Source organism: Aptenodytes patagonicus, chromosome 16 (genome assembly GCF_965638725.1).
Source record: "Aptenodytes patagonicus chromosome 16, bAptPat1.pri.cur, whole genome shotgun sequence".
NCBI classification, from domain to species: domain Eukaryota; kingdom Metazoa; phylum Chordata; class Aves; order Sphenisciformes; family Spheniscidae; genus Aptenodytes; species Aptenodytes patagonicus.
Window position 1 is genome coordinate 13,138,037 of NC_134964.1, and position 12,004 is coordinate 13,150,040.

Sequence of the window (12,004 nt, forward strand, 5' to 3'; positions counted from 1 at the left end):
ATAAATTACAGGAAACTTTTCCATAAAACTAAAACAGCAGAATGGTTTAGGTTAGATCACCTTTTTGTCTGGGAATTCAAATATTCCCAAGAGGCCCAAGATGATGACTTTGAACCTCAGTAAGAGAGAGAAGCAGTGGCACTGCCTCCCGCAGCCGTGGGCACAGCCTGCAGCTCATGGGGACAGTACCTTCAGAGAGAACTGGTACATGGGATGGATGGCATGGAGGTCATTCATCGTGAAGTACAGCAGAGAGGCCCGCGCGGCGGCAGGCCTGTAGTGCTCTCTGGCCTCGTTAATCTTGGTTTCTGTGATCTTAGACTCCTGGACCTGGGAGGAAAACACAGAACAAAATTACTGCGAAAACATCTTTGTGAATTGAGTATGCAGCCCAGGGGAGGGCTGATATCTGCCACAAAGATGGCAGGCCAGGCAGTGGGCAACACGCATGTGACCACTGCAGGGACCAGCCTCTGCCCTCTGAACCGTGATGCAGCCAGGCTTGAGCCACCCGCTCCCAGCATCCCCCTTCCTCTAGCATATTCTCCATTTAACTGCATTTACCACCCTGTTGCCCAATCCTCTGTTTTCCCAAGCCCCTTCCAGGCTTCTCAGTAGGATCCCTGCTCTTTACTAACTGGAATTGTTTTTCTCATCAATGAGTTTCTCCTGTTAATTGCCCCCCTCCTGTGCAGGTCATTAATAACACAGGGCTGAACAGACTTAGTGCTGCTCTCAAGGCAGCTTCCCCCAGACTGAGAACTGCTAATTTATAACGGCTATTTGCTGCCTTTCCTCACCAGCATTTAACGCACCCCTACCTTGCTGGCCAGGTATCTGCATAGCTGCTGTGATGGACATGGTGAAAATTGTTTTGGCAGATACATCACCCCATTATCATCTCAGTCTTGTTCATTCTTTCATTCCATTTCAGCAGCATAAAGTGACATCCTCGAGCCTCTCAGGGATTATTTTAGGCTCTGGCTATGTACAGTCATAAGTGTCTTGCAACACAGCCACATGCTGCCGAGCCAGTGCTGATCCAGCTAGCTCAGCAAACCATGCAATGGGGATGTGGCAGAAAAGGGCTCAGTACATGTTGTACAAGCCAGCAGGGCATGACACAGCCCCCACTGAAACGCACACCACTGGGTCTCCCTCTGCTGTGACCTGAGCTGATGTGAGCACATCTGGCTGGGGCACATCAATCCTTCCCGATGAAGCACAGACTGAGCCTTAATCTGTTGTGTGCAACCAACACATGTTGGGATCTGTGGGATTAGCCTGTTTGCACATCCCCCTGAGCAATGAAGGACTGTAATATCTGAGTCCCCCAAAGAGCAGCTTCAACGTCTGCTGCAGAAACAAGCATCTGCATGGGCCATGAATCACCTGTCTACACTGATGAGTCCCACTTCTGGCAGCACCCATGTCTCTCCACTGACTATAAAGGGAGCCCAGAGTCTAGCTTAGACTTAGGCAACTAACTTTTAGATATTCCATCCCCAAAACAATTAATAAATCTAGCAAAATAAAAGCCAGAGGTGGGGAAGACAGTTGCTTTCCATAAATAGAGCAGGAAGGACTTCCATAGGAGGGAAAATGTTGGCTGAACGTTTTTCTTTGGGTAGACAGACCAAGAACTTGAGGGTTGAACAAGGGTTGACTTGAGAGGCAGACCTCAAGAACGGGGCCCTGAGACAGCTTTCCATGTGGGTACCAAACTCATAAAAACCAGGTGCAAACTCCAAAATTCATCCCTGTTGCCACAGAGCTGGCAGTAACCAACTTTACAACCACAACTTGTTTAGAAATCGAAGCACTTCAAGAATGCCTACTTCAAGAGGGAGATGCCCAGCTTGCCAGGTCAAAACATCCGTTCAACATCCCCTTTGGGCGTTCAAGCGAACTCTCCTTAGGGAGCTGAATGCATCTGATGTACCACAAATGGCTAGCAGAAACAATTCCACATTTTAATGAGGATCACTTAGGTCCTTGGTCGCTGGGGCTACAGCACTGGGAAGTGAGAGGCAGTTCCAGCCCAACCCCAGCACATGGGTAACTTATCCAGGCAGCATGGGCCAGTGGGCTGGAGGAGGACAAGTGTGGGCTGTGAAGATGGGAGAACTGTGGAGGGAAGCAGTTGAGAATGGCCATACAGGAGTCCTATGGCAATCCTGGCATGACAACTACACTTCTCAAGTTCCCTCAGTAGCAGGGGAAAACCACTGTGCGTTTAACTAACCCCACCTAACCAGCAAGGTGAACTAGGTAGGTGGCAATGCTGACACTGCAGAACTAATACAAATGCTGTTTTATACTCTAAGGAATGGAAAGGTATGAAATACCCAAGGTCTTGCAGATTTACTTGAGATCACAAACCTAACAGATTCCAGTCCCGGGTCAGTACTGAAATCCAGCTTAATTGAGGAAGTGTGATGTATTCAGGATTACGCTGGAACAGTTTAAAGCTGCCCTGATGCAGTGTGTAAATTTTATTGTCTTTATGTCAGGCACTGATGTTTTCTTTAGGTCTTAAATAGGCCATTTAACATACAAAAGCTCCAGAGAACTAAATGGCCTGAAGTTGTCCAGAATGCAGAGCACTTAAATTTATACCACTTTCTATTCTCTACTCAGCAGTAGGGGCGGAGATGGGCAGAATAAAGAAGTTAGGTTCCACCCAGAAATCCTTAAAGATAACATCACACGCATGCTTTTCTCTAGGCTACCACTGTCTTTGTACCTTCTCTTCAATTTCTGCAGCTGTCTGTTTAGTGATCTCCAAGTTCTCCACCAACGCTGTGTCTCCCAGGAAGTTCCCAGATGCTGATGACAGCCGAGAGAGCAAGTTGTCCTCTAATGTTTTCAAGGTGATTTTGAATCCATTCTGTTGCTTTGTGAGATCTGACTGCAAATAATAAATTCAGAAAGTTTTAGCCACAAAACACGTGGTAAAGTAAGGATTAACCGCCTTCACATGGGAACAGGCTTCTAACTGACAATTGCCATAGTCCAATATCACTTACTCCTGCTCTCTGCAACTCCTGGGCACGGGCAGAGCTCTGGGGATGTCTCCATATCCAACAAGCCATTAACTCAGAGAAACCTTGAACAGCACAAAAAGCACCAGGAGAACTGTGCCCTTTCACTGGCAATGTATTAAAATGCTGGAAATGAATAAGGAGGAAAAGACCCTCATCCCCCATCTCAAACATACATCCTGCATCTCTGTCTTAGAAGTATCTATTTATTGGGCTCAAGTCAGCCTGGATAGTCCCTGCTGCTTCTCACCCCTCCTGGTGAACCTCTGCACTTGCCACTACACACCAACACCAGTCACACCAGCAAAGAGGACCACGGGGTTAAAACCTGATGGCAAAAACAACAGCAAGGTCACTTGGGTGCAGAGATGAGCACAACGCATCTCAGGCTCAGAACTGAGGGCAAAGTCACAGCCTCACTTCATTGCTGCTCCCGTTTGTATTCTGGCCTTGAGATCTCACTGGGACCAGTGGCTTCCTGCGCTAGAAGCTGTACATGCAAAGATAAAGTCCCCCTGCCAAAGGATTTGCAAACTCAGCACAGAGACCGCCAAGTAGATACAGACCAGTAACAACCATCTTGCCTCAAGGGCAGATCTTCTGCATGATAGTGCAAATTCTTCCAATTTCTGTGAAATGCCCCCTCTGTTCTCCCGGACACTTGTTCCTTTTCCCTCTCTTCTGCAGAAATCCCAGTCATTAATGCCATTCATGGTGGAAACAAAGACTCTCATCTGGCTCCTTTTTGAACTGATCCTCCAGAATAGGCTTTCTCCCATGAAATGTGATTGCCCTATTCTATGTGTTTGCTCGGGGAAATGGCATCTTTCCTGGATTTCAGGTATATTATGTTATTCCATTATACAGTCCTATTGTGAATGCCTATTTTTAGCGTTATCACAGAAAACATCCTGTGGGAAAACTGTGCATCTGATTTGGATGCTGCTAGGATATAAGCCTGGTGACTATTCTCTACATAAATGAAGTCAATCGCTAACACCCTGGTACGTAAAACACTACTGTGCGACACACAGTTTTAAATCCTCAGACTGCATTTAAATGACACAACCAATAAATTCAAGTAACCTGCAAAAGGGTGTTTTATAGCCCTGCAAAAAATAGCCAGCTCCATGAAGTAGAAGATGTGATGCTAGAGACAAGTTCTGGGCCACGGCGACTGGCACATGACAGATTCAGTGTCATAAACCAAGTGATTTAATGCTCCAAGACAATTTTTGGAAAACATACCCACACCTTCCACAACCACCTGGGTTGGAAGAGCCCCAGAAATGGGAAATGTGACCCTATGTCTCTTCCAACCCCACAACACATAAGGGAGCCAGTAGTATTTGCTCTGTTGTCAGAGATTTTCAAGCAGATTAACTAATTCTTTCATTAATAAGTCATCTTTCAATATTTGGGTTGAAATTTCATATACTTGCTGCACACACACTCATTCCATGTTAATGTCAACCCAAGTGTTCAGCAGAGTGTGCACCGAAGCATGCCCTTTATTGGTATTTCAGCTATAAATGGCTGTTTTTAAAGGCCTGTTCTGTAGGCATTACACACAGGAGTTTGCCCATGGTGGTAAATATTTCACAAGTCTTGAAACAGAAAACTAACACGGCTAATTTTGTGCTTTCCTGTCATTCAAGCATAGCATGCCTTGAAAAATGACATTTTGCAAGCTATTATTCCAGACCATGGACCGTAAGCCCTGGAGTTATTAATGAGGATACGTGTGTGATTTTTGCTCCAATAGCTTGTAATCACCACGCAATTTCTGAAACGCACCCTTAGAAGTGCATACAATGCTGTATTCCCCACAACAGCCTGCATCTGTTGCAGCTTTATCATGCTATTGTTTTCAGCAGTAGCAAGGTCACAATTTCTTATTTCTGCAGTGGTGCTCATTATCTGTTATTTCACAGCTGATATATAACAGTGCTACTTCTGGGAAACAGGTTACTCTGAGAGCCCTCAAAATTTCATTCCATGGGGAAAAAAAAAAAAAATCACCAGAGCTACAGGCCAGTTTTGTAGGATTCACTGCCAACCCCTTCCTAGCTCAGCCACAGTAGCCACCTTCCTCTCCTTGACCTTTCTGCTGGTTTTAATGTATTATTTTAACATCACAAACCAGAGGAAGAAAAAAAAAATCCCTGTATTTTCAGTCCACTCCTGCAGAGCACCTTCTTTCCTGAAGAAGAACCGCAACACTGTCCATCACAGCCTAAATGCGCAGAGACTTTCACACACACTTTACCTACTGAATCAGCAAGGCAGGACCCTAACTCATGGCTTATCCACCTATAGCTTGGGACGCAGCTGCCAAAATATTCTTCCTAAGGCTGTTCTCTGCACTAAACAGACAATGAATTTGAGGCAAATATCATTTGAGACATTTCAGTCCAAACAGTGAAGTCTGGTGAAGGTGGGAGATACATAAAACCAGCCCCGGTAAGACTACTTGGACCACACGCGGCGCCACCAGCACATGGACCACAGTCATCCTTGCAAAAGGAAATTGCAAATGAGACTAGTTAAAGGCCAGGGGGTTTGTACTGACCTGAGAGGGAAGGTCTCAGGACTTGGCTTTGCTTGCCTTGGCCTAAACTGGTTTCAGCTTCTCTTAGCTGTGATAGTCTCACAGCCAGGTCACGACTGCCTTGACCTGTTCTAACCTGGCTTTAATTTAGAGTCAGAGCAAGTAGTTATTCTGGACAGACTGATCTGTCTCTAGAACCAAAATATGGTAGAGTGCAAATGTGATCGCAGACTCTGAACACCCATTGTAACAGGAGTGCAATCCTGTGAATCAGATAAACATAGCTTCAAAGATAAGAAGGAACAGAAAGACTGAATAACTGGGAATCAATGAAGAAAAAGATTATGGAAACAGGTTGTGTTGAGGAAACATTTAAAAAAAGTTAGTGTTATCATAATTGGATTAATAATAGCTGTTTGATGAATTTTGATTAGGTTATTAACAATAAATTCTGGGCTCTGTCTATAAGGTGTGCTCCATCTTTACCAATAACAAGATTTTGAGCTCAGTAGCTGTTGTGCAGTACTGTAGGAGTCACCTCCATCTGCCCACGATCCAGAGCCCTAAGCCTTCCCCAGACACCAAATGCCTGTCCCCTTTGTCCCAGGGTAGAGAGGATGGATTAAAACACACCTAGAGAAGTGGCCTCTCCTTTGGGGAATCCAAAGATTCAAATCCGTGTCTTCAAGGAGCTCCCCCCAGCTGTCAGACAACAGCCCTAGTGGCTTTTTCCACATCCATAAACAGACTAGGGGCAGAAGAAGGTACTGAGCCCCTGGCCAGCAGTCATCTGCAGAGGTCAGTGCCCCTGCAGCCATTGCCAGCCCCCCTCACCATGTCTAAGGAGACAAGTCTCTGCTTTTATCCCAGCAGGGAAGAGATTTTTTTGATTGACTGTTCCCCATCCAGCAGAACATCTTGAATACCAGGCTGGTTTTCTCCTCCCTGATATCTGCTGGGGCAGCAGGACTGTAGCAGGAGGGAAGTAGACGAGAGGGAGGGGAGAGAGAGTGGGGTCTGGTATTATCTTGCTGTGGTGATATAGAGAGAAAGGTATTAACAATTCTTAAAGGAAAAGAAAATTACATCCCACACCAATCTGTACCCGCCCAGTGCTTTCTGAAGCGAGACTACAGCCCCACATCCCCCACAGCCGGTGGCATAGGTGTCACCCGGGGACGCATTTTCCTCATCCTGTGCCCAACCTCCTTCTTCCACAACACACGCCCTGAAGAAGCAGGGAGTTCAAAAGATGTGATTCCCAATTCACATCATTTTCACTGTTTTCTAATACACAGCCCTTTTACAGCATGGGAGGGAAGCGCTGCCGATTTTGAGTTAGTAATTTTCAGAGCCTAATTGTGGATTTGTTGACTGCACATGGTATTAAATTTGTCTTTCTTATTGTGACAGCAACCATTACAGTGATGCTGCCGAGGCTAAGAGGAACGGTCCTTAACATAACAGCAGTTAATGACACCACTATGCTACTCGTGGTCACCCCCCAACCCCCTTCAGTGCAAATCAGCAAAGGAAAGTGGCTGTTTGTGGCATTTGCAACCCAGTGCTGAGTGTGTGCGACGGGTGCCTGATCAAGAGGCTTTGGGTCTCTCACAGTCCCAGCGAGATAGCGATGGCTTACACATTAAATCAGTTCATTATGTATTTTTGATGCCATCTTTTGGCTCGTTAGCACATGAGCCTGGTTAAAACTAAATGCATCATTAAGGCTGCACAGCTAACGTACTTTAGAACCTCATTAAATGAAAAGATTATTACAAAACTGGCCTGGCCTGACTGAACATGTGCAGTAAATTTATTCCCACTCTCAGTAAATATTTAGTATTATACATATTCGTTACATTGCTAAATGTGTCATTAGAACAAAGGATTTTCTTTAGAAAATTATCTTGAAACTGAAGCCATACTTATTAAAAGAGAGAGAGAACATTTTGGCCTGTTACAAACAAGTGGGAGGAAGAACCAGAACAGAAAAATTTCATTACCAGCCTCACAATATTTACAGTGGGAATCCTATACCATAAATGCCTGAAATTAAGTGAATTAATCCTACCTCCAAAATTAAATCTGTGAAGTCCAGAAAAACCTGATATAATGACAATCTCAGTTTCCATTTCCAAGAGGAGTAGGAAAAGAAAGAGATTCTTACCCAAATTTTTGGAGAAAGAACTTGAAATTGCAGTTTAAGTGTTCCCAAAATACCAAGTAAAACAAAAGACTGAAGAAAAAAATTCCTCAATGTTTGTCATTCAAGGGAAATCCCCCTATTTTACGACGAGCTCAGCAATCTCTGCAACCTTGCACATGAAATGCTATTTATTTTAAATTGCAATAATTATTATTATTATTTATTTTTATTATTAATGTTATTATTATCATTTATACTTGCTCCCAGTGTAAACTGCCAGCTACTGACCTTAAGCTCTTCCAAGTCAGGCCTCTCCATGTTGACCACCGCCGCGAGCAGCTGGTCCTCTAGGCCGTCTCGCGTGACGGTGAAGTTGATGAGGGTGCACTGTGCCTGCAGCTCAGGTTGGAAATGGGGGTTTGCCAGCTTTGTGTGGAGGATGAGATGGAAAGCAGGGTTGAAGTCACACTCCTTGTCCCCAATCTTGATGTACCTGAAATTAGAGCAAAAGGAGCATGAGCACACGTCTCTTCCAGGACAATTCGCCCAAAGACAAATGGTGGTATCGGTCAATGGCATCTACCAGCATGGGACTTTGCACTCTTCACACAGAAATCACTATTAAAGCAAAAAGTATTTTAAATTGGACGCACCTGAATCACTTCTGATTTAGGATAAAAACCGCAGACAGTTGCCCCTGAATTTTGGATCCTATTTGAGGAGGCTCACAGTTTCCAGCAGGAGGATGGCCAGTTCAACCATGAACCCTTCTTGCTTTTTACAGAGGCTGTATTCTACCTAAAGTTGGAGTTACATGGAGGAAAAGCCTCTCAGCATTGAGATTTTAGTTAGCCACAGTTAAAATTGCCTAGTCTGTTGGCTCAGATCAGGCCAACTCTGTGGTCACACTGAGCTTGAGCAGTGAAGCCAGATTAGGAGAGCGGCTGGTTGCCATTCCTGGGAGGTAACATCACTCAGGAAAACCCAAACTTCTCCTGTTCTGCATTGCTGAAATCAAGTCTAGAACTTACAGAGACTCCAGGAATCAACATTCTCTGAGCCCAAGTTTAACAAAGCCCATGGGAACCAGAGGAAAAGAGAAACTGGAAATGCTTTCAGGTATGCAGTTGGACTGTTACGGGAACAGTGGTGTTATGAAGGGAATTTGAACACACTTTTCAGTCAAACATCAGCTCACTAGGTGTCCTCTTGGCCACCTTGAATGCTTTTACTGCTGTGAAACTGAGGCAGAGAGAAATCACACAGTACATGCAGCTCACAGCAGCGCCCAGAAATACTGCCGAGAGCCCCAACTTCAAAAAAACCTTCTTGCTCTGGGATTACCAGCATCTATCTCTGGGGTCTGGACTCATGTCCTGGAAAACAGAAAACCCACAGACTTTTTATTCGATTTATGACTTATTTTCCCTTTCTTAGGAAACACTTGATCTCACAGGGAGTTTTGAGAGCAGAGACATACAGTCCCAAAAGGGGATGACTGAGTTTTTCACTGTAGGGGGGCTCAGGAGGCCCACCACCTCTGCTGTACCCCCATCTCCGCTTTCAAACATTTCAATCCCCTTCACTGGGACCGTCATTCCCTCTGAAATGATCCTTCCCCTCCATCCTGCAGCTGAACCCACAACTAGCCAGCCTTCTCATGATGTTTTCCCCTGCAAACTTTCCAAACAGCTTGCCTTTCCCAGCAGTTTACATCATCCTAGGATATTTTAGGCAAGTAAGGAAATGATCCTCAAAGAACTTAAGGAATGTGAAAGGCAGAGCTTAGCAGGCTTTTTGTTATTTACTGCACAAAGCCAAGAGCAGGACTGCACCGCGAGGCACTGCAGCAGGCACAGAGGTCAGCCCATGCCGGGCTCCTGCGAGCAGCAAAGTTGTTGGCAACAGAGATATTTAAAAGCCCAAACAACATGCAGCTTTATAAAGGCAGATGAGTCCACCCTGTGAAAGCCAGCAAAACAACATCAAAAGAGTCCCTGAATCAAGTTCAGTGTCGAGCATGAGGTTTTATTTGTTGCCATTATTTGAGCACACACTAAAAATGTGCTTATTTTACTTTACATATAGAAAGAAGGAAAAAGTGAACTGCCTTGCTGCCCCTCTCGCTGACCTCCTCTCGGCTGAAGGGTGACCAGCAGCTGCCATGAAGAACTTGACCTCATTAAGAAACACTTATATATTCTTAATGCTTAAACGTGTAGCTGTATTCCTAAGCGGTGCACAGTGTTTGCTAAAATTCAAGGTTATTTTTTCTTCACAACAGCACTAGCTATTTTGGTACTAATTCAGTGTCAGGATAGCCAATTACAGACACCGAGGTCCGTATAAAAGGAGAATTACAGGTCTCGCTTTCACATGAGGTTTGAATGACACTGTCCAACAAAATGAAAAATCTAGGTTTATTTCAAAGCCATCCTATGACTGAATTACCTGTGATTGCCTGATTTAAAATGTCCTCACTTCTGAAGGCAGGATGTTAGTGCTGCTGTATATGAACACCCACAATTTGAGGTCAGGAACAGAAAGCACAACAGCACAAAGAAGCCATTCACACATGCCATTAAAGCTCCCCGAAGCTCACCTGCCTTTCTTGATTGTTTCTCGCCCCAGTAACGGCCCCAAAACTGGATCCACCGATTCCTCCAGGTTTTCAATCAAAACCAGTTCTCCTGCAGCCAGGGCTCGTTCCATCGTGTCCAAATACCTGTGGGAAACGACATCAGTACCCGCCGCAGCAAGGCTGGATGTAATGCTTTGCGGCAAGGAGGATGCAAGGGGGACAGGCAGCAACATACACGTGCCAACAGTTGCGAGAGAGAAAGAGGGGTGTCAACATCTGGTGCAGAAAGTGGCACTGGCAGAGTCTTGGCTGTACAACAAAGAGAATCAGGCCTCAGACCTCCCAAGGGCAAGCGATAACAACTGTGTCTTCTTTCCCAAGAAAAGAGCATAGGCATCAGTGAACAAAGATGGGACAGCTTGGAGTTATTGTTAGCAAATACTTTGTTTCCCCCAGAACTCACTGGTGCAGTTAATCTTGCATAAAAGCAAGGACGAAGAGCAGGTTTCAGCTCCATTTTGCCCAGGGTTTAGGGTCACGTTTAGCACAGCTTCTTTCCTCATGAGGGAATTGGACCCCTTTGCCCAGTACCTAACTGTGAAACAGGGATGCTCTGCATTGGGATGCTTTGTATCAGGAAGGGCAGGGTCAAGCGCTTGTGCTCTCTCCTTCAGGGCTGCTCTGCACTTCACACAACTTACTTCCCTGCAAAGAGAAGAGATGGGCCCTGCGCAGGCGGTGAGGATGCTCAGGGCACTGTTACACCATCACTGTTGCACTGAATCACTCCAACTAACACCACTGGCTAAAATTTAGGTTCCTCGTCTAAGCTAGAAAGTTTGGGACCTCAAGAGGTGATAGAAAGATCTAAGGCAAGAAGTTCAGAGTGACCTTTAGGCCCAACCTTTAAAGGAATATGTTGACACAATGCAAACCCCATCCTTGATCAGCAGCCCCCATTTTTCTGAGTCCAGGAATATTTCATACAAAGAAAGTCAGAGAGAATGACAGCAGCTGACCCAAAGCTGCTCAAATGGCCCTTTCCTGAAGGAGAGAGGGGTGTGGGTTTAAACCTCTTAAAGCAGCTGAAAGCAAAGAAGCACCATTTCCCAGATGATGAAACACTCCCCTATTTACTGTAATGGGGCAGTGAATGATGCTTTTAGACAACGGCCCTGAGACATCACAGCGACACACTAAGCTCCCCTCTTAGAGTACCCGCCAGCCTGGTGTATGGCCGCGGAGGGAGGGGAAAAAGAGATGCTGGGTTTGCACAGCAAGTTGTAATGGCAGCATATGAATGTTACAGGGTATACTCCTCTTGTCCCATACTGGAGGTTTGTATTTAGATGCCTCATCTGGGATCCTTACTTTTCCACAGACTGCTTTGAGTAACTGCAAGGCATGGTGACCAGGTTGGTCAGGAAACAGAAACTTGCTCTAATGAAAAATGACCTGTATTTTCATCCCACACGAGCTCAAATCTAATAACTTCTTGTTATTTTCTATGAGGAAAGCAGAGGAGGCACCAGCAAAACAACCTGGCAACCCCAAGACATCTCCAAATCTATATGAATTTGCAAGCACCAAGCTTGGCCTGTTGCTTTGCTCTGTATTAAAAAAAACAATCTCAGCGCTCATACCCAAGCAGGGATTTGACTCTGGGTCTGTTCCCTCCC

General features: G+C 45.3%; 1 protein-coding gene across 3 annotated transcripts in view; it reads right to left on the reverse strand.

The window, feature by feature from the left end:
• DNAH9 (dynein axonemal heavy chain 9) overlaps nucleotides 1-12,004 on the reverse strand; it is a 211,213-nt gene that overhangs the window by 72,794 nt on the left and 126,415 nt on the right. For all 3 annotated transcript variants that reach the window (XM_076353524.1, XM_076353525.1, XM_076353526.1), the window contains 4 exons: nucleotides 10,347-10,469; nucleotides 8,033-8,237; nucleotides 2,747-2,911; nucleotides 190-330 (listed from right to left, as the gene is read on the reverse strand). In XM_076353524.1, the coding sequence (XP_076209639.1) occupies nucleotides 190-330; nucleotides 2,747-2,911; nucleotides 8,033-8,237; nucleotides 10,347-10,469 (634 nt within the window). The remainder of the gene's footprint in view (nucleotides 1-189; nucleotides 331-2,746; nucleotides 2,912-8,032; nucleotides 8,238-10,346; nucleotides 10,470-12,004) is intronic.